This window comes from Protomyctophum bolini, assembly GCF_963924005.1.
Source record: "Protomyctophum bolini genome assembly, chromosome: 12".
Taxonomy (NCBI): Eukaryota; Metazoa; Chordata; class Actinopteri; order Myctophiformes; family Myctophidae; genus Protomyctophum; species Protomyctophum bolini.
In genome coordinates, this window is record NC_137873.1 from 8,023,603 (window position 1) to 8,050,932 (window position 27,330).

At 44.1% G+C, this 27,330-nt stretch overlaps 1 protein-coding gene across 1 annotated transcript in view; it reads left to right on the forward strand.

Annotated features, from left to right (window-relative positions):
• Nucleotides 1-27,330, forward strand: part of astn1 (astrotactin 1) — a gene marked incomplete at both ends in the record, with an annotated part of 464,656 nt that overhangs the window by 242,262 nt on the left and 195,064 nt on the right. The window contains 3 exon segments of the mRNA XM_080778845.1: nt 1,123-1,289; nt 6,966-7,160; nt 18,787-18,914. Of these exon segments, the coding sequence (XP_080634971.1) occupies nt 1,123-1,289; nt 6,966-7,160; nt 18,787-18,914 (490 nt within the window).

Genomic DNA, 27,330 nt, shown 5'->3' on the forward strand with positions numbered 1-27,330 from the left:
GGGTCCAATTAGCATGTGAGACGCATCGGGGCGTCTCGTTGGGCTAGAGATGAAGAGATGCCCACTAGCTGCGCCGCTCCGCGAACAAAGCCTTTTCATTTCACTCACTGTCGTCGAGTATGGGAGCCGCCGATGCTCATTGGATTTTATGTAAATTGAAAAACCGAGGCTGATAATTGTGTCACATAATGCCCGACGAGAATAGAAACTAAATCTCAATAGGCTTCCCCTGTCTGTCTGTCACTGTGGCCTTTGGTTTCCATTGTGCAGCGGAGAGATGATGAAATGGGACTGACATCCTCCTAGCCTGCAGCTAACGATATAGGTTAGGTTTCTGGTCTAGAGGGGGAGGCGGGTCGCATGGGCTGAGATTTACGCACGTCCTGATTGGATCTCACCGATCTGTCCGTCAGCCCCGGCCCCTCCTCCGCCCACCCCCCCCCCCCCCCCCCCAGTGCATCATTACAGACAGGCAGGTCAGAGCCATGCTGCCATAAACACATTAATTGGGAATAGTAACATTTCAGTACACAGACCTTCATACTATTATCTTGTTTAATATTAATATAGACTGTTGAAGCTCTTGAATAAATCTTTCTGTTCCTAATGGATATTGATTTTTTTTCCCCCCCCGAGTGAAGAAGACACTTGAAATGATAGATACTTGAATTGATTTTTTTTTTTTTTACATTATTCAGGACAATCTTTTGATAGTACAGTAGATGATTAGTGTAGGTTAGAGTTGGCCTAAGCAAAGAAAAAAAAATCATATTTGAATTCTCCATAAAACACACACACACACAAAATAGACACCCAAGCCTTTTGATTTTCAAGAACATAAAGTTCCAGACCCACAGGAACGTACCCAGGTTGCCGGCCCGATTCAGAAATGACAGAGGGGTCCCTCTACTGTACCCTCTACTGTCACTGTACTGTACTGGCACACCCGAAATCATATATCATATATATACAGTTAATATGTGCGTGTGTGTGTGTACAACCATGCTGTTTTCGTGCTCAGACTCACCCACCCACCCACCCACCATAAGGGAGTGGTTGCACCACACAAAAAATCATGCCCAAATCAACACCACTGTCTCTCTCTCTCTCTCTCCCCCACAGTGCCCCCCAGGGCTGAGCCCCATGAAGGACGGCACCGGATGCTACGACCACCACATCGGCATCGACTGCTCCGACGGCTTCAACGGAGGCTGCGAGCAGCTGTGTCTCCAGCAGCTGGCCCCGCTGGAGGACGACCCCACGCTGTACAACATCCAGATGTTCTGCGGGTAAGGATTTAACACACAGCGCACTACAACATCCAGATGTTCTGTTGGGTAAGGATTTAACACACAGCGCACTACAACATCCAGATGTTCTGTTGGGTAAGGATTTAACACACAGCGCACTACAACATCCAGATGTTCTGCGGGTAAGGATTTAACACACAACGCACTACAACATCCAGATGTTCTGTTGGGTAAGGATTTAACACACAGCGCTGTACAACATCCAGATGTTCTGTTGGGTAAGGATTTAACACACAGCGCTGTGCAACATCCAGATGTTCTGTCGGGTAAGGATTTAACACACAGCGCTGTACAACATCCAGATGTTCTGTTGGGTAAGGATTTAACACACAGCGCTGTGCAACATCCAGATGTTCTGTCGGGTAAGGATTTAACACACAGCGCTGTGCAACATCCAGATGTTCTGTCGGGTAAGGATTTAACACACAGCGCTGTGCAACATCCAGATGTTCTATTGGGTAAGGATTTAACACGCAATGCTGTACAACATCCAGATGTTCTGTGGGGTAAGGATTTAACACACAACGCACGACAACATCCAGATGTTCTGCGGGTATAATGTTCCCCGTCTCAGACCTAAAACTTGTAGATCTGCTATTTTTCAACAGCTAAATCATAACATAATGCTTAAATCCCGCCCAGAATGGGTCTAATCCTTTTCAGCAGAACAATGCGAAGAATAATAAAAAAGGGGTGATAATATTCTCTGGGGGGAGTACAGTAGAGTACAGTATAGGCCTATAGCCTCTCACCATGAGGCTATAGTGGAATGCCTGAAGAAGACCTCCTAGGTCCAAACGTTGGTTTCTTGTCAATAAATATACAGCATCGTGGCTACGAGTGTGCAGCTAAATAAGTAATTTTTTACTTATTTACTGCCTTAGGCCAGCACCTCACCAACACTGGTGTGCGCCCTTTCCTGTTTTGTCTATAGTGGAATGCCTGACACAAATAGAAGTGAAACACCGGAGTGGCCTTAAGCAAGGAGGAATAACCCACCACCAAAGAGAACATATTTAAATATTAATGAAATTGCAGTGCTTTTTGGATTGATTCTGACGAGCCACTGAGCAGAAGCAGCAGCAGCAGGGGTCCCATATTGACTCGGATTCTTCATCGTCTTCTGATATATATATATATATTTTCAAACTATTTCAAAAGTTTCACACGCACAAAAAAAAGCTAAATTAGCAGATCTACAAGGTCACATTGTGTGTTGCACAAAGAAATACGAGTATATACTGTAGGGCTTAGCTACTTGAACCCCAGTATCCTACACTCTGGGAGGAAAAACACTGCTGTAACGTCTTGAGAGCTTTGCTATACATTTTCAGAGATTTGGTGTAGAATGGAATCAACAAAGGGGTCGAGGCCAAAGTACGCTGCAACTCCATTTCACTAAGAACAGAAGGTTTAAGTGCTTAAATGGTTAACCCGTTCTGAACGGGAACCCATTTTGGTGTTAGCATCACATTATGCTTTAGCTATTGAAAAACAGCAGACCTACAAGCTCATAGCGCGCCATCGAGTGGCGCGCTACGAGCTTGTAGGTCTGCTATTTTTGTAAAAATCGAAGAGCGACTGACATTTTTAGAATCTGATCTCAGGTCAGAATGGGTTAATCAGACCGGTGTGTGTGTGTCCAGTGGAAACCTCGTATGAATCTGATCTCCGGTCAGAATGGGTTAAACAAGAAGAAACCACCTCAGGGGCACTGGAAACTCTCCCATCGTTATATGTCGAGAACTCTTCACACCGTCCATTATTTACGCTGACAATGAAAGATATTACAGCGACTTGGTTTTTATTGGAAAGTTTGCCTTTCTGTTCAGTCCATGACCATGGAAGCGTTATTATCCCTGGCATTTACAATAACACCCTCTAGAAGTCTAGATAAAGGTATGAGAAAAAAATATACAGTATGTTTTCGGTTACAATTCATTATATGTCACTTGTAGTGTAGGTGCACTAGACACATTGAGTTAATGGACTCTTTCCCCCCGATTTGAACATCCACTAAATTGGCAGTAACAGCCTGACCTTTTGGCTGACAGACTCCTTTTCTTGGCGTTCGTGAAACCGTCTTTTTGACTTTCACTGTCGAGGGAAATGTGTTGCTCTCTCAGTCGGGGGGTATATTGATGGGTTCACAGATCGTGTGCGTCAGTATATCTCTGTAAACGTCGGCACTAGTTTCAGTCAACTAAAAAGGGAGTTGATATATACAGCTCTGTACAAAAACACAGCATTGTTGATCCTCAGTCAGCGCCGTCACCATTTTGGCTTTGAAACATCCCCTATATTTTGTGGCATTCTATATTTACGGAAAATAGAGATATTTAAGTTGAATCAAGTTACAGTAGCTTTAACCCATTTAGGCCTCACGTCGACATTTTAAATATGTCTTCTAAAATCCTGACAGTTTTGTGAAATACTTATGTTTCTATGTCGGTTGGTGCTCAATATTTCATATCAAGGACCCCCACAAATTATATGTAATTGGCCAACCCACATTTGAAAACATGTTGTTCCAGGGACCCCCCCCCCCCCCCCCCCAGAAGCAAAGATTAGAGTTAGAAACGTGCAAAGATTTGAGGCACATTTTTGTGATTTTTTTCAAAAATAGCAGACCTACAAACTCGTAGTGCGGCACCTAGTGTCATGCTATGAGCTTGTATATCTTCTATTCTTCAACAGCTAGAGTATAAAATAATGCTTAAAACAGCAGAAGGGGTTCCCACCCAGAATGAGTTAATGCCTATATATTGTCCCTCTTCTATTTAAGTGTACGATGGATGCGGCTAATCCCACAACGTTGTCGCTGAGTCTTATCGGAAAAGTGCTCTCCTGCGTTAACCCATTCTGAACGGGAACCCATTTTGGTGTTAGCATCATGTTATGCTTTAGCTATTGAAAAATAGCAGATCTACAAGCGCGCTACGAGCTTGTAGGTCTGCTATTTTTGAAAAATCGAAGAGCGACTGACATTTTTTTAAATCTGATCTCAGGTAAGAATGGGTTAATCAGACACAGTGTGTGTCCAGTGGAAACCTCGTATGAATCTGATCTCAGGTCAGAATGGGTTAAGTCCCTGGATACGTGTTTTTTTATCACACTCTCCTTCCTCCCCTGCATACTCTGTCTGACTTCTTCTCCGTTTTCATCAAACTTTCCACCCCCTCTGTCTCCGTCTCACTTCCTCTCCCGCGTTCCTTTCCTTTCCTTTTTTTCTCATTTCAACAGAGACGCCGGATGTCAAAACATCATAAATATGAAAGAGTCTTGAGAGCACTGCCACTGTTAGGATTCTATCTCCCACATCTCTGACATGAAGGATTTTGTGTCAGTTGAATTTCATTAACCCATTCTGAACGGGAACCCATTTTGGTGTTGGCATCATGTTATGCTTTAGCTATTGAAAAATAGCAGATCTACAAGCTCGTAGCGCGCCACCGAGTGGCGCGCTACGAGCTTGTAGGTCTGCTATTTTTGAAAATTCGAAGAACGACTGACATTTTTTAGAATCTGATCTCAGGTCAGAATGGGTTAATCAGACCAGTGTGTGTCCAGTGGAAACCTCGTATGAATCTGATCTCAGGTCAGAATGGGTTAAGCCATTCATGGCGGGAACGCCTTTTTGGTGTTTTATTAAGCATTATGTTAGACGTGTATAGCTATTGAAAAATAGCAGATCTACAAGCACTCGGTGCCGCTCTACGAGCTTGTAGATATGATTTTTTTTATTTTTATTGTGAAAATCTGGTGCACATCTTTGAATATGATATATTCTTTCAGGGCGAACGTTTTTAACTCAAATCTCTGCTTCTGGGGGGGGGGGTTCCCTGGAACAAAACATAATTTCAGATAAAGGGGGGTCGGCGGCCAATTACATATAATTCCGGGGCTCCTTGACATGAAATAGTGATATAGGAACATGTAAAAATGATTTAGAAGACATTCTGTATATTCTGGTCTCAGGTCTATTTGCGTTAATACCGGATCCTTTCTCTGTTGAGCACAGTGAGCTCTGCTTTATGCTTGCTTTCTAAGCGTAATGGAGACGGCGTCTCTGTGATTTTTTCTCTTCAGAACCCAGTGTGAGAGATATCTGGGTAGGAAAGAATTCAATAATCCCGGCAGCTCGCTCGTGGCGATGTTTACATAACACTTATACCTCCTTCCATAAGCCGGGTCACTTTACACTCGCTTTTGAGTAGGTATAATGCTTTATAGGTTAACCCATTTTGCGCGGGAACCCCCTTTTGGTGTTTTAAACGTTATTATGTTATAATTTAGCTATTGAAAAAATAGCAGATCTACAAGCTCGTAGTGCGCCACCGAGTGGCACACGACGAGCTTGTAGGTCTGCTATATTTATTTATTTTTAATCGTGAAAATAGGACAGAAATCTTTGAATATATATTCTTTCAGAGCCAACGTTTTTAACTCAAATCTTTGCTTCTGATGGGGTTCCTGGAACAACATATTTTCAGATGGGGGTCGGTGGCCAATTACATATAATTTCTGGGGTTTTTGACATTGGCAATATTGAGAATATGAATCACCACTGATACAGAAACATCTTTCAGAAAACTCTCAGAATTTAGAAGATTTATTTTTTATTTTCGACGTCAGGTCTAATTAGGTTAAGCTTCCCCGCATATCCCTACACAGCCATAGTCTTACTGTATCCCCACAAGGCCAGCTGGATATTAAAAAGGCCCAACATTAAATGTGTATCCGTCTGTCTATCAGCCTGCTACTGTTAATAGTAGCCTAGTACAGTTTGCAAATAAATGGTGCTACAGATATGTATGTTGGACTGTAGGTGTATTGAATATGTACTGTATGTTTGACTGTGCTGTAGGTGTATTGAACATGTATGTGTTGCTGTGTGTGTAGACAGCGTCGGAAGCTGTACTGTATGCACAAGGAAACATGCTGTGTAGACAATTTAGCACGTGCTCAGTACCGGTGAAGATTTGACTTTTTAAATCCTTGTGTACACCCCTGTACACCGCCCACCTGTGGTGTCGCTATACAAGCAGGCCAGTATCAGGCGATTGACAGTGGCCTACAATGACTGTATGAGGCTGGTCTCAGGTCAGTGTTGGGGTCCCCACCTGCTCTGCTGTGCTAGTCTCATGTATACATTCAGTATCTGAGTCAGTAAATGACATCATTGATGTCATCACTGACCCGATACGTATAGTTCTGTCAGGTTCTCCTCCAGACTGTGGAACCATTGGCGGACTTGTTTGTATGTTCGAAACTGAACATGGTGGAACTATTTTTATTGTATATTTCTTTCTATGTTATTTTTTTTTAATCTATTGTATTGTTGAATTTGTTGTTTTGTACTGTCATATGGATTCCCCTGAGTCTGCAATAAAGATTGAATTGAATTGTGTTCTAGGTGTATTGAGGACTACATTGACTGTGTTATTGAACATGTATGTGTGTCTGTGTTCTAGGTGTATTGAACATGTATGTTCTATGTGTTCCAGGTGTATTGAACATGTATGTTCTGTGTTCTAGGTGTATTGAACATGTATGTTCTGTGTTCCAGGTGTATTGAACATGTATGTTCTGTGTTCTAGGTGTATTGAGGACTACACTGACTGTTATTGAACATGTATGTTCCGTGTGTTCCAGGTGCATCGAGGACTACAGGCGGGGCCCAGACGGCCGGTCGTGCCAGCCTCTGTCCGAGGCCTGCACGGAGGGCCTGGACTGCGGCGAGACGGCGGACATCCCCGCCAACCAGACCATGTTCGGAGACCTGTTCTACGCCTACAACAACCACTCCAAGGACATCTCCACGGGACAGATCCTCAAGGCCACCTTCAGGTATATACACTGGGGGGAAGACGAGCTGTGTGTGTGTGCTCGCGTGCGTGCATGCGTGCGTGCATGCATGCGTGCGTCCGTGCGTGCGTGCGTGCATTTTCTATTTTCTAAATATTGACTTATGACCAGTGCAATATTGTATAGGGTCCATTTCAACAAATGCATTGCAGCATGTACGTTAAAGCAGAGATCCAGTGTTTGAAACGGACCGCCTTGTTGGAGGGAAGAGATGCAATTGGTTTGGATAGGAAGGTGTGGCAACGACCTGTGTCCTGCGTGAACTATAACACAATGCCTAGTTTTTATTCATATACTGCAACATATTTACACGGACAAAAGAGTCAAGATTACTATAGTGGAAAAAAAAAACAACCGTGTCGGGTGGTTGTTGATTAACCCATTCTGACCTGAGATCAGATTCATACGAGGTTTCCACTGGACACACACTGGTCTGATTAACCCATTCTGACCTGAGATCAGATTCTAAAAATGTCAGTCGTTCTTCGATTTTTCAAAAATAGCAGACCTACAAGCTCGTAGCGCGCCACTCCTGCCCCAGCTGAACCCACGGCGTGTCAGGAGGTCAGGAAAATCGTTGGCAGGTTGTGGAATTTAATTCGGAACCGTGCCTGTTTTTTTTCTTTCTGCCATGCCCCGGCCGGGGGGGGGTCGGCTCATATCCACTCACACATACTGTACATCATAACAGTGGCCCCCCCACACGGGAGGGAGGGAGAGAGAGAGAGAGAGGGTGTGGGGAGGAGAGAGGGATAGAGGGAGAGGTAGAGGGAGAGAGGTGTAGAGAGAGAGAGAGGGGGAGAGAGAGAGAGAGGGATAGAGAGAAGGTGGGTGAGTGGATGAAGCAGGAAAGTTAATAACATCAAGAAGCTAAATTTCAAATGCTCTGATCTCATTTAAAAAGGGAGGAGAGGAAGCGGGTATATGTGAGGCAGACTTTGAAGAGCAGGCAAATGGTTTGTGCACAGCCTAGGCAGACTAGATGGGGATGTGTGATGGGGCTGCCTGCCTGCCTGCCTGCCTGCCTGCATGGCTAATGGGAGGCCCAATTATACCATACGGCAAGTAAAGTGAATTACTGTGTGTGCACGTGACCGGGAAGCCTGCTGTCTGCCTGTGTGCTGCAAAAGAAAAGAGCTCAATTTATTCCACCGGATGAAAGTTTAACCATTTCTGACCTGAGATCAGATTCTAAAAAAATGTCTTCTACATTCCGACAGTTTTCTGAAAAAGCTATGTTTCTATGTCAGTCGTTCTTCGATTTTTAAAAAAAATAGCAGAGCTATGAGCTTGTAGATCTGCTGTTTTTCAATAGCTAAAGCATAACACAATGCTAACACCAAAAGGGTGTTCCCGCCCAAAACAGGTTAAATGCAAGGCAAAGACGAGGTTTTTATTTGTATAGCGCATTCCAATAACACGGCAGTTCAACGTTGCCTTATACACAGAGCATCTAGTCCGTAACAGAGGAAACACAATTATGAAAATGACATTATAGGCTCACAGTGCAGACAAGAACAGAGAAAGAGAAATGTAACGGTACTGTATTTTACTTATTTTATGCCTTGACCAGGACCTGGGTAATCACATTTCGTTCTGTATACTTGGATGGAATGACAATAAAACTCCTTGAACCTTGAACCTTGCAAATCAATCAAAGGCAGTGGCAACCACAAAGGTCTTTGTTTTGAAATAAATAAGAGTGACAGCAGGCCAAATTATTAAATGAACACAAAAAAGGAAGAGAGGGAAATATAGCCGTGCCACGTCGTGGCCTCTGACTTCATCAGAGAGGAGCTGTCGTCGTCCAAACTGTTCGGCACACCTTGTTTGTGAGGAAGTGGACTGGCATTTGAATTGTCTCAAAGCCCTGAGCTCAACCCATCTCTGTCCCTATTGGTCGTCTAAGAGCACCTACTAACCCATGTCTGTCCCTATTGGTCGTCTAAGAGCACCTACTAACCCATGTCTGTCCCTATTGGTCGTCTAAGAGCACCTATACTAACCCATGTCTGTCCCTATTGGTCGAGGAAGAGCACCCATTAACGAGTGTTTAACTAGAGGTTGACACTCACATCTGGTAACCTAGGACTGCACACTGTTACACAAAGTGACGACATCTGTAGCCAATCGCAGCGCTGATAATCCATGGAGCTGGAATTCAGCCAATCACAAACGCAACTAGAGAGAGCATGGAATAATCACTTCCTGATCCGCTCTGCCTGTTTTGTTTTCTGTGATGTTTTAAAGAGACTAGAGCGGTGCCCGTTGGACACTGGCCTACTTGGAACGATGCAAGTTGGAAATGCATGCCCCGCCCAGATATTATGCCTGTGTCCCTTTTATGCCCATACATGGAGTTCTTTGTCAGGCATGCCTAAACATGAAGACTATTCAGATGTCAGAACCTATGTGTGATGTCAGTACAGGCCAGCTCCATATATGGGCAGAGGCCTTTTTATTTGTGGCGGTTCTTGACAACCGTGGGTCCGACGGACTCGACACCGGGCACTGCACTTCCTGCAGGGGTGTGTAACACGTGCGTGTAATAATCTCCAAGTCGGTGCAGCGAACGGTTCTGGAGTTACGGCGATTACAGACATTCTGTTTTCAAACGGCAACAACTCTGAACTTAGAATTAGAATCTTAGAATGGATTGTTATTTTTTTTAGAATTAGAGTCTTAGAATGAATTTTCTTTTTATAGAACTTTGAATTAGAAGTTTAGAATGGATTGTTATTTTTATAGAATTTAGAATTAGAATCTTAGAATGGATTGTTTTTTATATAATTTAGAATTAGAAGCTTAGAATGGATTGTTATTTTTTTTAGAATTAGAGTCTTAGAATGAATTTTCTTTTTATAGAACTTTGAATTAGAAGCTTAGAATGGATTGTTATTTTTATAGAATTTAGAATTAGAATCTTAGAATGGATTGTTTTTTATATAATTTAGAATTAGAAGCTTAGAATGGATGGTTATTTTTTTAGAATTTAGAATTAGAATCTTAGAATGTATTGTTTTTTTACATAATTTAGAATTAGAAGCTTAGAATGTATTAGTTTTATTTTAGAATTTAGAATTAGAAGCTTAGAATGTATTGTTTTTTTACATAATTTAGAATTAGAAGCTTAGAATGTATTAGTTTTATTTTAGAATTTAGAATTAGAAGCTTAGAATGTATTGTTTCTTTCATAGAACTTATGTGTGTGTGCGTGTGTCCCCCCTTTGTGCCCATATATGGAGCTACGTCCAAATATGGAGTGTGTTGCATCATGTCTGTCTGTCTGTCTGTGTGTCCGTGTGTCACGCTTTTGTGCCCATATATGGAGCTGCTTTGGGGACTCCTTATATGGTTATGGCTGAGTCATGGTGACAACTTAAATATGTACAAGCTGCGTTCGCTTCCCGCGTTTGCGCGTCTTACTGGTATAGTTGCGAACGCAGTGATTGCGAACGCAGTGAGCACTTACTATGAGACCTAGCAGATCATGTCTGTGTGTCTGTGTGTGCGTGTGTCCCCCCTTTGTGCCCATATATGGAGCTACGTCCAAATATGGAGTGTGTTGCATGCTGTCTGTCTGTCTGTCTGTCTGTCTGTCTGTCTGTCTGTCTGTCTGTCTGTCCCACTTTTGTGCCCATATATGGAGCTGAGTGATTTGTGTCACCATGACTCAGCCATAACCATATAAGGAGTCCCCAAAGCAGCTATACGTCCAAAACCCAAATATGTACGAGCTGCGTTCGCTTCCCGCGTTTGCGCGTCTTACTGGTAGAGTATACTGTATTAGTTCAGAATGTGTGTAGCGTGTATATAGTACTGTATATCTTTATATATTATATACTGCAACTTCAGAAACGCTATGGCGTGGTGATAATAACTTGGTGATAATAAGGCAGCAGCTGTGTAGCAGCTCCGGATATGCCATTGTAAACACAACCGCTCGGCAATTAGAATGAAATGCTATTACCGCTAACATCTTCTCTCACACACACGCACATGCGCACACACACACATGCACACACACACACACTGTGTCGATGCGCGTCGATGCGCCACTACTTAAACCGTTGCTGTTGATAAAAGTGTACAGTGGTTGCCCACGCATGCACGCACGCACGCACGCACGCACACACGCATACACACACGTATACACACACCTCTCACCCGTTGTGTCTGGCCTAACTCAAGAGAGAGAGAGAGAGAGAGAGAGAGAGAGAGAGAGAGTAGTTATTATTCTGCTTCATGCCCAACGCCAGCTGTGGCGTTCGAGACCTTTTTCCCTGGCACTTCTTCAGAAAGCCCCCCCTCCCCACTGTGGTGCCACAGAGCATCTGTCAGAGTATACGTTCACATGACATTGTTCAACCCATTTACGCCCGAGGACGAGTCTACACATTCCTTATACAATTTACAATGTAGCCATTTAGCAGACGCTCTTGATCCAGAGCGACTTACACAATAACCTGAGATCAGATTCTAAAAATGTCAGTCGCTATGAGCTTGTAGATCTGCTATTTTTCAATAGCTAAAGCATAACATGATGCTAACACCAACATGGTTTCCCGTTCAGAATGGGTTAAGCTATACTATACTATACCGGTAAGACGCGCAAACGTGGGAAGCGAACGCAACTGTCTGTCCCGCTTTTGTGCCCATATATGGAGCTGAGTGATTTGTTTGTGATTGATGCAACACACTCCATATTTGGACGTATAGCTGCTTTGGGGACTCCTTATAATGGTTATGGCTGAGTCAAATCACTCAGCTCCATATATGGGCACAAAGGGGACACACACACACACGGACACACACACAGACAGACAGACATGATCTGCTAGGTCTCATAGTAAGTGCTCACTTCGTTCGCAATCACTGCGTTCGCAACTATACTATACTATACATAAAATGCATTCCCATAACGCAGCAACAGGTGGAACTATTTAAACATGTTCCTATTTAAAATGTCCACAGCAGTTAAGTGGCACAGAACTAAGTCTTGTAACCCTTCTTCTCTGATAATTTCACCCCTGCCTGATGGTAACAAGTCAAATTCAGGGCACATGCACACGCACACGCACACGCACACGCACATGCACACGCACACGCACACGCACACACAGAGCAACTTCCCCCCTTGATCCCTTCTGGAGGAAAACCGCCAATGCCCCCAAAACACATCATGTTTTTAGAGCAGGTTGGGGTACATGCCACATGGCCTCGCACGTGCTATTTCAAACGTGTTGACTCCACATGTCCCTTTCATCCTTCCTCCTGTGTCTATAGGACGGACATTGTTGAGAGATATGAGAGTGGCCCCTGCTGAGAGGAGGGTGGGAGGGACGGACGGACGGACTGTATCTGTTCAAAGACAAGACAGCAGCCGCTCTCTGTGAACGAGGCCCCGTCATCACAGCATCCCCAGAGCAGCATGGGGGGGGGGGGTGGATTGGATTTCGGTTCATGATTTTAGTTTTTGTGCGACCACAGGTCACATTTACTATGAAAATGTGCAATTCCCGTCAGTCAGTTGCAGGTTGTTTGGTTGGTCACCCCGGGCATGACCATTATATGGTCATACATAGTGAGTCGCTGGTTTGTGTGTTTCACTGACGCAAAACCGTGTAAGTGACGACTAAATATTTTGACAATGTCGTCAACAAATTTAAGGACTAAATGTTAGGGAGGGACTAGTGGAGAAGAGATCCAGTAGAACTAAATGTTAGGGAGGGACTAGTGGAGAAGAGATCCAGTAGAACTAAATGTCAGGGAGGAACTAGTGGAGAAGAGATCCAGTAGAACTAAATGTCAGGTAGGGACTAGTGGAGAAGAGATCCAGTAGAACTAAATGTCAGGGAGGGACTAGTGGAGAAGAGATCCAGTAGAACTAAATGTCAGGGAGGGACTAGTGGAGAAGAGATCCAGTAGAACTAAATGTCAGGGAGGGACTAGTGGAGAAGAGATCCAGTAGAACTAAATGTCAGGGAGGGACTAGTGGAGAAGAGATCCAGTAGAACTAAATGTCAGGGAGGGACTAGTGGAGAAGAGATCCAGTAGAACTAAATGTCAGGGAGGGACTAGTGGAGAAGAGATCCAGTAGGACTAAATGTCAGGGAGGGACTAGTGGAGAAGAGATCCAGTAGAACTAAATGTCAGGGAGGGACTAGTGGAGAAGAGATCCAGTAGAACTAAATGTTAGGGAGTGACTAGTGGAGAAGAGATCCAGTAGAACTAAATGTTAGGGAGTGACTAGTGGAGAAGAGATCCAGTAGAACTAAATGTTAGGGAGTGACTAGTGGAGAAGAGATCCAGTAGAACTAAATGTCAGGGAGGAACTAGTGGAGAAGAGATCCAGTAGAACTAAATGTCAGGTAGGGACTAGTGGAGAAGAGATCCAGTAGAACTAAATGTCAGGGAGGGACTAGTGGAGAAGAGATCCAGTAGAACTAAATGTCAGGGAGGGACTAGTGGAGAAGAGATCCAGTAGAACTAAATGTCAGGGAGGGACTAGTGGAGAAGAGATCCAGTAGAACTAAATGTCAGGGAGGGACTAGTGGAGAAGAGATCCAGTAGAACTAAATGTTATGGAGGGACTAGTGGAGAAGAGATCCAGTAGAACTAAATGTTATGGAGGGACTAGTGGAGAAGAGATCCAGTAGAACTAAATGTTAGGGAGTGACTAGTGGAGAAGAGATCCAGTAGAACTAAATGTTAGGGAGTGACTAGTGGAGAAGAGATCCAGTAGAACTAAATGTTAGGGAGTGACTAGTGGAGAAGAGATCCAGTAGAACTAAATGTCAGGGAGGGACTAGTGGAGAAGAGATCCAGTAGAACTAAATGTTAGGGAGTGACTAGTGGAGAAGAGATCCAGTAGAACTAAATGTTAGGGAGTGACTAGTGGAGAAGAGATCCAGTAGAACTAAATGTTAGGGAGTGACTAGTGGAGAAGAGATCCAGTAGAACTAAATGTCAGGGAGGGACTAGTGGAGAAGATATCCAGTAGAACTAAATGTCAGGGAGTGACTAGTGGAGAAGAGATCCAGTAGAACTAAATGTCAGGCAGGGACTAGTGGAGAAGAGATCCAGTAGAACTAAATGTCAGGGAGGGACTAGTGGAGAAGAGATCCAGTAGAACTAAATGTTAGGCAGGGACTAGTGGAGAAGAGATCCAGTAGAACTAAATGTCAGGGAGGGACTAGTGGAGAAGATATCCAGTAGAACTAAATGTTAGGGAGTGACTAGTGGAGAAGAGATCCAGTAGAACTAAATGTTAGGGAGTGACTAGTGGAGAAGAGATCCAGTAGAACTAAATGTTAGGGAGTGACTAGTGCAGAAGAGATCCAGTAGAACTAAATGTCAGGGAGGGACTAGTGGAGAAGAGATCCAGTAGAACTAAATGTCAGGGAGGGACTAGTGGAGAAGAGATCCAGTAGAACTAAATGTCAGGGAGGGACTAGTGGAGAAGAGATCCAGTAGAACTAAATGTCAGGGAGGGACTAGTGGAGAAGAGATCCAGTAGAACTAAATGTCAGGGAGGGACTAGTGGAGAAGAGATCCAGTAGAACTAAATGTCAGGGAGGGACTAGTGGAGAAGAGATCCAGTAGAACTAAATGTCAGGGAGGGACTAGTGGAGAAGAGATCCAGTAGAACTAAATGTCAGGGAGGGACTAGTGGAGAAGAGATCCAGTAGAACTAAATGTCAGGGAGGGACTAGTGGAGAAGAGATCCAGTAGAACTAAATGTCAGGGAGGGACTAGTGGAGAAGAGATCCAGTAGGACGTGCCTTAAGGACCTCCCTAGGGAGACGCCCGAGAGGCCAGATGCCCGAACCACCTCAGCTGGCTCTTTTCCAGGCGAAGAAACAGCGACTCGAGTCTCTCTCGCGTGACTGAACTTCTCACCCTATCTCTAAGGGAGATGCCAGCCAACCGTCGAAGAAAACAAATTTCGGCCGCTTGTATTCGCGACCTTATTCTTTCGGTCACAACCCACACTTCATGACCATCGGTGAAAGTAGGAACACTTCATGACCATAGGTGAGAGTAGGAACACTTCATGACCATAGGTGAGAGTAGGAACACTTCATGACCATAGGTGAGAGTAGGAACACTTCATGACCATCGGTGAGAGTAGGAACGAAGACTGCTCGGTAGACGGAGAGCTTTGCCTTCTGGCTCAGCTCATCTGTAACATTCACACTCTCATGTTAAGTTTAGCACATGCATAGTTCACTCTTAACTGCAGCGCACACATAGGTACACATAGAACTGTACTGACTGGTGCCGCTCATTCCATTTGCCTGCGCTGCACGTTCTATGTTATATCTATACTGACTGAGTTATTCTTCGACACACGACAGTATAGTCGAGCCGTGGAGTCACAAGCCCACAGCTGCAGTGCGGAGTGCAGAGCGCCACGTCACAGAAGGGACTTGCATGTTTGTAGATCGGCGATTGACATGGAATGCATAATCAATATGTTTCCATAATTTCACGTAGCAAACTCTTAGCGGTACCTCAGTACGCTGCTGTCGGTAGCGAATGCAACAACTCAGATCTTGTTGCCAATTTGAGCGCTTTGCTAATGCTGACAGCTGGAAACTCTTAGAGTTTGCTCTCAGGCTAGAAAGTGACATATGCTGGAATCCAGAATCAACACAGACGTATCCTAATGAACCTCGTGCTCCGTGATTTTGGGGGCCACGAATCCAGTAATTGCCGACGTTATACCTTAAAATAGACATATTATGCTAATATGGATTTGATGCTCAACCGAGCAATAACATTTTGTATGAGGAGGGGAAAAAAAGCCAATTAATCAAAAGCAAAACGTTGTTCCCCACGGAGTCAGATCAGATGAATTATTAAATATCATCCCTCATCCCAATGATTCCCCCCCGTCACCTCTTCAATCACTAGTTTTACAGTCCAAGCAGCTACTTTGATTTGTATAAACCTAATTCCCATGTTTCTACTGTCAACTTATGGTTGACTATTATGGCGTTCTCATACTCATACAACTCTACCGTACCGCCAGTCAATGACCACGCAAAGTATAATCATGCACCATTTCAGTCCCGTTACTTCACACACCTTTGTTTTGCCATCATAGACTCCTTTGCAGCCATGCAGCGACTGTCCTGGCAAATACTATATCAATGTCAAGCTTTGGTTTTCCCCAAAGGAAAGAGTTTCAGCTGGCGTTGTGCCGTGACCGCGTTGCACTACTAGACCACACCTAGCGTTAAGACCCAAACTCCCACCGCGCAAAGTCGATCGGGATTGCGCTTAGCGCTAGGCGGCATTCTGCCGAATAACACAGAGCAGAAAATAGGGGCCTGTGAGTGCTTTGCACGTTTAAGATCACTACATGACAAATATGGTCATATTCTATTGTCCCAGATGCTACCGGAATGACTAAACCACTAATTTAAGAGCTAAAGTGTGCGGATCCACGGTGTGTACTAAAACCTTTGTTTGAACCTCTCCTGCAATTAGACTTAGAGTGAATAAAGGGGAGAAAACAAAATGCACTGGCAGCCGACAGTCGTTTCAAACAAACAAAGAAAAACAAACCCAAACACCTCGTCACATTAAATATGAATCACGCTACAACAGAACTATCAACATAAACATGACAAATTCGTCTGCTGAGACTTGACGAGTCTTCTTCTGCATGCAGAATCATAAAACCTGACTCTGGGTTGCAACACAAGGGAGGCACATAAGGGCCACAGTTAAAAGTTTACAAAATGTATTCATTTAAAGACAAACTGAGTTAACAACTTCAAACATAACTTGTCGGTACATAATGAATGACCCTTCAGTGTGTAGGACAGGGGAGGCAGTGGTTCAGCGGTAGAGTGGCTGGATGGCAACCGCAAGGTTGCCAGTTCGAACCCAGGCTCCCCCAAAAGTTTGTGTTGAAGTGTCCTTGCATGGATTCCGCCACCATCAGTGTGTGTGAATGGGTGAATTGTTGCACAACCTATGTAAAGCACCTTGGATAAAGGCGCTATATACATGCACCATTACCATTAATTAATTGAGTGGGCAAAACCATACCTATATTAAATTGTTATCACCATGAAACTTCCCCGGTTGATGACTTACACAAAGACAATGATTTATGGTTTTACAAATCTTAAATTGCAAAAATGAAAAACTAATGTGGAAGGGTTATCATATGTTAATTTACTTATATTGATCCTACGATTTAAAGGAGAATTCCATACCAGAAGGCTTCCTTACCATTATTTGTAGTTGTTACGTTCCCACCAAAGAGGTCCAGGTGTTATTTTGTGTAAGCATTATTGGCTATTTCACCTACCATAAGCCCTCAATGAATTGCATTGAATTGAATATATAAATATATATCCTCTCTTCATAATGTAAATATAGTATCCCAACTTTCCAAGTGGCACACTTTACTACTTATTTTGATGGAAATAAGCAAATTAGCACACAAACCTAACCCCCATTGAGGGCTTATGGTAGGGGAAATAGCCAATAATGCCCTTTTGCACAAAATAACACCTGGACCTCTTTGGTGGGGACATAACAAACAACTACAAATAAAGATAAGAAAGCCTTCTAGTATGGAAATCTCCTTTAATATAGCTATGGTTTTGCCCACTCAATTCATAATTAAAATCCAATTTTGGAGGTCTGGCTCATGTACTAAGAACTAGTTCTGAACTTTACCGATTCCCAAACGGTGGAAAGGTGGTCTTAGAGAGTTCTCCACCAGGTGGCAGTTTTGAGTAGGACTACTGTCCAGTACTGACTTTTATTCTGGTAATTCTTGTCTCTTTGGTTAACTTCCTTTTCAGAGTAGTAGAAGAAGAATATCAGGAAGTAGCTGTGTGCACTCAAACAGAGCAGGGAGGCTCAGAGAGGCTTTGCTGCAGCATTCCAATGCATTTAATTTAAGTCCCTTTTTAATTCATGCAACCATCTGTAAGTACATTATGTGACCGAGTACAGTGGTTTGAGACACAAGGGGGCCATGGTCATTTGTTTTTATTATGAAACTGCATAATGTAAGCTTTCATATGATGCATTGTTCATTGAATTTGGGGGAAAAATTAAGAAGATATGACCAATCTGAAACTTGTTGAACCAGATACCCCAAACTAGAGCATTTCAAAGATTATAATGACTTGGATCATTTACACATGTTTAAGGCTGGATGCTATATTGTTAGTTAAATAATAGCATGGCAATGATGTTTACAGTAATGTTCATATACATTTGCAATTTATGATGCGTCTAATTCATCCATTATACTTACCCGAAGAGCACTGTATAAGATATTGTTAATTCGCATTACTAATGTTATATTTTGTCATTCATATTTAATAGTGTTATTTTGTGCCTATGACTGATGTCATGCCTGTTTGTGATTTCAGTTTCACACTCTCTCTCTCTCTCTCTCTCTCTCTCTCTCTCTCTCTCTCTCTCTCTCTCTCTCTCTCTCTCTCTCTCTCTCTCCTCCTAATTACCCCCCCGCCCCCCTTCTTCTTGTTGAGCGCGTGAGTAATGGCGTCTCTAAATGGCGCCCTCCTCCCTTACGCGGTGGTGTCATCCCTCTTCTTCTTCATGGCAGGCAGAAGAACTTTGCCCGCGGCATCGAGCAGCAGCTCCCAGATGGCATGGTGGTGGCGTCGGTGCCAACAGAGGTCCAGTGCCACGAGGAGCTGTCGGACCCGGTGCCCGACCCCGAGTACCTGACAGGTAGGGAGACTCGCGCTGCTGCAACGCTGGCACACTCCATAGCAGTATACCTGACAGGTAGGGAGGTTCACGCTGCTGTCAGGAACACCTCAGTATTTGGACCCGTATGCAGAAATCCAGGCAACAACGACTTGCACTCAAGCACTTTTTATTTGTAACTTAGAAACCCTCCCAGGGCATAGATAACATACAGTCCCACTCTTGGGAAAGAACAGTTATAATAGAGCAACCTAACCAATAATACAGAGTCCCTAATATACCTCCATGCTCATTAACAAAAGTCTCTTCAGCTTAGAAGCGCAGGTGGACACAGTCTCACAATCAGCCGGGGGAAGGGAGGCAACAGAGGGGCAAAGGTAGGGACGGCGGTCCAGGCGTGGTACGTCCTAGGACAGGACGTGACAGCTGCAGCGAGGCAACGTTGGCGCGCTCGTGGGAAAAAGGTACTCGGTTGGGGGGGAGCATTAGGCGTCTGCTCCCGTGCTTGCGGTTATGGTTAGGTTAGGGTTTGAGGTGGGTTGTCGTTTGTTGGACCAATGACTAGTCTAACTAACGTATACTGCACCCGCTCGGTTGTTTAACTTTAAACGTATACTGCAAATCTGCTGCAATCTAAAAAAAAAAGGCCGTAATTCTACATTTAAAAAAAGTAGTAAAACCAAAAAAATTGGTTAAAAAAAAGAAAGAAAAAAAAGTGAATTGCAGATCTACAAGCTCACGATATGTCGCAATGTGGCACCGTATGAGCTTGTAGATCAGCTATTTTCAAATGGCCAACATGTACTGTATATACTGTACTGTATAAGTATGGCTGAAGTGAAGTGACTGGTAACTAAAGTTGAGTAAAAGTACAATATTTGGAGATGTGTATAGTGGAGTAGAAGTGAAAGTATTGGAAGTACTCAAGTAAAGTACTAATGCCTCATAATTGTGTGTAAAAGCACAGTACTTGAAGTAAAATGTACTCTGTCCCTGGAACTACATATTTTGAGATGTCCCAATAGAGATAATTATGGGGGTCCTTGACATGAAAAAGGTTGAGCACCACTGACATACAATCATTATATTTTTTTTCCCCCCACTTCTGTGATTAAATTGACTGCGGTATTCAGTTGTTTGTCCCAGCGATTTAATGGATTTAATTAATTTAATAAGGGCATTTCATGAAAAGCACTAGAACTATGTCAAAACAAACCCATTATCCGTCTACTTATCTGGCTGCCTCCGTTTGCCTCAAACTGTTCATTTAAAGTTTCTGAATAACCCTACACACGACAACACAACAAATGCAGTGCATCTCTACGTTTAATCTAAAGAAGTGATGCGACGCGACACGTTGTGATCTTGTAGATCTGCTCATTTTGCCACACCGGCGCTGAGTATGAGTTGTATGAGTTGCTCCTCAACCTTGACCAAATTGGATCCCTTGTTGCGAAAGCAGTGAGCACTTACTATGAGACCTACGTAGCAGATCATGTCTGTCTGTGTGTCTGTCCCGCTGTTACCCAAATATGGAGTTTGTTGCATCAATCACAAACAAATCACTCAGCTCCATATATGGGCACAAAAGGGGCCAGGTCAAAAACTTAAAGGTAGAGTAAGTGATTTCACTCAAAAAACCTTAGGTTTCGTTTTTGGCTGTGGGACCTAAGCCTTCGTCCAATCAGGATAGAGAGTCAAAAACGAAACCTAAGGTTTTTTGACCCCCAGGGGTTAACTGGGGACAGGGAGGAACTCCTTATATGGTCAGCACACTCTATAGTAGAGAGGATTATCAAAACAAAACAAAAAAATAAGTGATATTTGAATTAAGTGAAATCACTTACTCTACCTTTAACTTAAAAAAAAACTTAACTTAAAAAAAACCAAATATGTACGAGCTGCGTTCGCTTCCCGCGTTTGCGCGTCTTACTTGTACCATGCTGCATTGAGATTCATAACAAATGCACCTTTCAGAACACATCACTGCACGGTGTTATGCTGCAGTCGGTTGGTTCTCATTGGCAGCTCGCAGGCTTCAGCATTGGCATATTTTCATTTATAAAGCCATTCTGGGTGACCTGCCGTCTCACATTTCATCCAAATTCGACTTGGTCCAAAGCGGCGTCAACCTCGGGTCAAATGCTTGGCTGCGGCGTGTAGTACTATAGCATTCAAATCTGAGGGGGGTAAAACATGTCTGGCCTTCTTTGGCCCTTGGTCGTGGAATGACCTACAGTCCAGACTCCAGACTAAAATTGGCTTTGGAAGTTCTCCTGAGAAGTTTCAAAAGGATCATCTTTGATGTGCAATCCAACACCTGCACATGTTTGGATATGTACTACTAGCCTATGTTCATGCCTATATATTTATTATATCGGTTCAGATCGTGTAGATTGTGTATATGGTGCATTTTGCCCTGCTACTAAAAAGTAGGACGGGTGACTTGTTGTATTTATGCATAGGTACTTTAAGGTGTATTATGGATGTTGTATTTGCTGGTTCAAAATGTAACGATGTGGTGTTGAAGTGTAATTTTATGTCTGCCTCTTGGCCAGTTCCCACTTGTAAAAGAGACAGTCTCAATGTGATTTTACTGGTTAAATAGAAAATAAATCGGGCATTTCAACGGCCTGCCTGCCTGCCGGCCTGACTAAATCTACAGTGGATTACTATAGCACATCTCAAATCACTAAAATATGAGAGAGACTTTTCAAAAGACTACAATTCTGTCAAAATCAAGCCAAAGATGAGAGCACAGCTCCCCCCCCCCCCCCCCCCCCCCGCCCGCCCGCCCGCCCTATCAACCCTCCCAACAATGGGATCTGTTTGATCCTGTGCCAGGCCTGGGAGGACTGCAGAGACACTGATATTTTATTCTTTACCTCCCTCCCTCCCTCCCTCCCTCCCTCCCTCCCTCCATCCCTCCCTCCCTCCATCCCTCCATCCCTCCCTTCCTCCCTTCCTCCCTCCCTCCATCCCTCCCTCCCTCCCTCCATCCATCCCTCCCTCCCTCCCTCCCTTCCTCCCTTCCTCCCTTCCTTATACCTTCCCATTGTCTTTCTTTGTTCTTGATTCCCTTTTCATGTATCTTCCCTCCCTCCATCCCTCCCTCCCTCCCTTCCTTATCTCCATCTTAGGGGAAATCTTCTTTAGTGTCGCTGAGCATATATACCTGCTTTCCAATTAAATCAAGATGTATTTGCCTTTCAAAAGCCTCCCTCTCTCTTCCCCCTCAACCCCCACCACTGGAATAATTGATGGAGGTCCCTGGCCTCGTGATGAATGGCTCCCAGCCTTGGAGATGAATAGCAAGATGAATGATTTCACACGGCGAGGCGCGGTGCGGCGGGCCGGGGCGGCGAGGCGGGCGGGGCTGGCGTTGGCTTTTGGTACAAGGAGTGCTGACTTTGAAGACAAAACGCACTGACCATGGAAAAGCCGATGCTATAGCCCGGCCGGCCGAATCAGCAAAGGAAGGACAACGAGCAAGCGAGCGAGCGAGCGAGCGGCTATACGCCGCGGCCCAATGGTGGCCATTCTCTTCCTCCTCGCCATGTGGCGTCTGCATGCCGCCGCTGTACCCACGGACAGTTACCCGCCGGGCCTGGCAATTAACCGCAGGTGCAGCGATAACGCTGATGGCGCTGCCAGGAGCGCTTTAGGGAGCGGGGAGGGACGGAGTGCCAAGCCAAGGCTGCGTGCATGGGCGTGCGTCGAAGCGGGGGCGGTGTGTGTGTGTGCGTGCATTGTGTGCATTGTGTGAAAAACGCAGGTGTGGTATTAACCCATTCTGACCTGAGATCAGATTCTAAAAAATGTCTTCTACATCCTGACAGTTTTCTGGAAAAAGCTATGTTTCTATGTCAGTGCAGTTCTTCGATTTTTCCAAAAATAGCAGACCTACAAGCTCGTAGCGCGCCACTCTGTGGCGCGCTACGAGCTTGTAGATCTGCTATTTTTCAATAGCTATAAAGCATAGCATAATGCTAAAAAGGGGTTCCCTTCCCGTTCCCGGCCAAAATGGATTAAGGGGGAGAGGAGGACAGCCCCTGCTGCTGGACAGTGCTAGCCCGGTTTTTTCCCCCGCCAACACAACATCCCACTATAGCCAAGATAATTTCATTTCATTATTTTTCTTCAGAGGAATCATATTTCACACAAGCTGAGAGAGAGGGCAAATGACTGCGGCGCGCGGGGGTTTGATCAAACGCATCACGGTTCGCCCATGTTTAGCGAATAAAGAGAAGCCTTGGAGCCGCCGTGAACAGATTCACGGCCCCCCTTTGCCCCCCCCCCCCCCCCCCCCGGCCCCCCCTTTTGCACCTCTATACACATAAACACCAGCGCTGTGTACCCCCGCGTGCCACAACCCATTAGTTCCCCTCGGAAGAAGAGGTTAACCCATTATGGTCGGGAACCCCATTTTGGGGTTTTAATGTCGAAATAAAAGTCTTCTGATATATTCAAAGATTTGTGCCGCATTTTTTTACGATTTTTTTCAAAAATAGCAGACCTACAAGCTCGTGTAGCTTGTAGATCTGCTATTTTTCAATAGCTAAATTATAGCATAATGCTTAGTTAAAACACCAAAAGGGCTTCCCGTACAGAATGGGTTAACCCATTTAGACCTGAGGAGGATGATTCCATACAAATGCCTTCTAAAATACTGACAGTTTTCTGAAAAACCCCATGTTTCTATGTGTCAGTGGTTCTCAAACATTTGTGTTTTGTTTGTCGAGGACCCCCACTGGCCACTAATGTATTTGGCCACCGAGCCCCATCTGAAAACATGTTGTTCCAGGGACCCCCCCCCCCCCCGCAGAAGCAAAGATTTGAGCTAAAAACGTTAAATATTCAAAGATTTGCGCCACATTTTCACGATTTTTCAAAAATAGCAGATATACAAGCTCGTAGCGCGGCACTCGGTGCTGCTCTACGAGCTTGTATATCTGCTAGCTAAAGTATAACATAATGCTTTAAAACACCAAAAGAGGTTCCCGTACAGAATTGATTAATGGCTACATGGTGCGTTCAGTGTATGTGAGAGGAAACTGATTCATATAAACTGATTCATATCCTCATGCCAGCGATGCCACGGAGGGTCTCTGGCCCTTTGAGACATGGCAGTAAAAACATCAGCCAATTTTCACGAATGCAAAGGAAGGAAAACGCTGGGACTATTTTGTACGCGCAAATAAAGCTGACAAATTACAAGGCAGCGTTATTCAACCCATGCCCAAATAAATAATGTTCATAATTAGTCTCCACCTTAATATAAGTCCTTGGAGAGAAAACGGCTCGGTTAATCACTTGGAAAGTAAAAGAAAATAATAATTTAAGCAAATAAATAAATAAACTTCCATCATGACGAATTGATAAAAGAATCCCAGCAATGGGGAAAAGCAAGGATTCAGAGAGGAAAAAAAAGCATTTTAAAAATGTCAACTGAAGTAAAACCAAAAAGTGTGCCATGTGATTGGCGCTCTGGGCTTTCATGAAAAACACACAAAAGCTTGCCATGGCGTACAAGTACATGTTGAATACAGACCTTGTACATTAGTACTTCAGCCAACCCTGTGGACACGTGACTGCATACTGCAGGGGTTCCTTCTATCTACGGCTATTCAGGGATCCTTGGCATGACCGACGAGTCACGACCCTCCCCAACATAGCTGTAGCGTCTGGCGACAGGCCGTGTAAAGGAAATGTGGAATACACTAAGTTATACATCAAGGTGATCAAATCACTCATGGGGAACTAAACCACGAGAAGCTGTTTTCTGTCTCCACTGACATTTGACCTGTGACTTGTGTGGTTTTCCCATTGTGTCATGTGTTAAGACCCGCCTACTCTCCCTGAGGGGGGTAGGATTGTATTTAAGCTGAAGTCTGACTGAGTTGTGTCGAGTCAGTAATACATGGTGTCCCATTGCAACGCTGCCTTCATTGCTGGCTCCGTATTCGAATACAAGGTTCCAATACTCTGAGACTCTGAATTGTGCCTGACTCATTATGTTGTTTAACTGTGTTTTATATAAGTGCTCTCCGAAAGATTTCATTAACAGCCGCCTATTGTGATGGCAACAGGAGAGGGAAAAGGAAGAAGCAAACACTAGCTCTAGATCTAGTTCATTAACTTTGTATTTGTCCCTCTCCTCTTTCCAACTGGCCTCCCTCATGGACCCCATTTAGAAGGATTAGCAGAGCGGCACGATGCATGCGATGCAGTCGAGTGGCACAAATTACAACTAGCGCTAATGTGTCTTTGTTCTACCTGACTTAGTCAGGACTTGATCACCCCGGCTGGGTCACCCCCGAGTGAGGTGTATGACGTTCGAGCAGGTCTTCCTCACTGGCTGCGGTATGCAGGTGAAAACTCAGTTAGCCTACTAGTTACTTTTTAGATTGTATTATTACAAAACATACACTAAACAACTTCAGTCCTACATTTCTTTACTTTAACTCAAGTAAAACAACATGCACTTTCCCACACCTAAGTGTCCACTCAACTGTCATTGACAGGTAACCTAGTGGGGGAGTGGTTAGTGGGTGGGGGAGTGATTATGCAAGACATTAGGGGTGTGGACAAGCATCTATTGTCACACCCATTCCAGAGGTGCTAAAATCTGATGAATCTTTGCAGGGCAAATTCTCTACTTTGCATCTGTATCTGTTATCAGTTTCAACAAGTTTTAGATGGTCATATCTCCTTCAATTATTGTCCAATTTCATTGAATGATGCATCATATGAAAGCTTACATTCTGTACTTTAATAATCTGTAATCTGTAAAAATTTAGTTGAGGCCCTTTTTGCTGGCCCCTGTCACATATTCTTAATTGACCTTTAACCCATTCAGGACGGGAACTCCTTTCGGGTTTTTTTTTTTTTTAGCATTATATGTTATACTTTAGCTGTTAAAAAAAATAGCAGATCTACAAGCTCATCGCACGGAACCGAGTGTCGCGCTACAAGTATGCAAGCTATTCTAATGTATGGTGTCAAGTTCCCTATGGCTCGGTATAAGCTTGTATAGCATCTTGTCTGTCTGTTTGTTTGTTTTTTTGGTCATTGATTGATTGATTGATTAATTTTATTAGACAATACGATGCAAACAGTACAGGGTATACAATCAAGTGCAGCATTGGTCCAAAAGGACAGAAGAAGAAAGACCTCGCGGTCTTGTTTCCATTCGGGGTCCCATGCATTCATTCACACTGACAACAGTGACAACAAACGATACGTTTCTCAAACACACTAAAATGTGATGTGACGTGGTGTGATGTCACAGAGAACCCCCTGGAAACAAATTATGTCTTATAGGTCTAGAGAACAGTTTGGCGTGACCAGCTTGAGCCTTTTTGGCCAAAACTTGTGGAACTCAATTATTTTCACCAAATATCTTTTTTTAAAGTAAAAAAGAAAAACTCAATTCGTTGCTTCTGCAGGTTCTCTGGAACATTATATTTTGAGATGGGGGTCCCGCAGCCAAATACATGTCATTTTATTTTAGGGTATACTTGACATGAAACTGGTTAGGATATGGAAGACATTTTGGTATAGAAACGGCCTCATAGTCTGGGTTATACGGTGCAGTATAGCACTGCCTCTGTTGAGTACACTGTTCTTCTGTATATCCTCCATATACTGTATAGCGGCTCCTCCTTTTGAACTGATAGCTCAATTCATGATATATTATACCCTTCGAATAAAGCCCAAGGCCGTCTCATCAGAACAAAACAAAACCCAGCCGCGCCCGCTGCGTTGCTCTGCTCTGCTTCTGTGCTGGCGGGGCTGTGTGAGACGCCTGCCCGCGCCCGCCCGCCCTCAAGCCCGGGGGCGCCGTTAGGATGAAAGGGGGACAGCTATAGGTCCTCCAGGACATGACAGCAAGAAGATCCATTTTGATTAGTCTTTTTTTGTTTTTTTACCCATTTTGTGTGGGAACCCCTTTTTGGTGTTAGCATTATGTTATGCTTTCGCTATTGAAAAATAGCAGATCTACAAGCTCATAGCGCGCCACCGAGTGGCGCGCTACGAGCTTGTAGGTCTGCTATTTATTTATTTTTAAATCGAAGAGCGACTGACATAGAATACATAGCTTTTTCAGAAAACTGTCATTTTCAAACGGACTTTTTTCAGAATCTGATCTCAGGTCAAAATGGGTTAATAATATCCTCTGAAGTTTCCAATAAAAAGCAGCTGCACCGCCACCCGCCACTCCATCTTCTTTTCAATCGTCGCCGCGGACACACGCCGACCGCCGGCGCTCCGGATGAGGGCGGGGCAGGGCGCGGCGCGGGCCGTGAGCGAGGCCTCGAATCTCCACCGTCGACCTCAAAGCGACAAGCAATAAAGCTGCCGTCGATGCAACTTAACACATTCTGACCTGAGATCAGATTCTAAAAATGTCTTCTACATCCTGACAGTTTTCTGA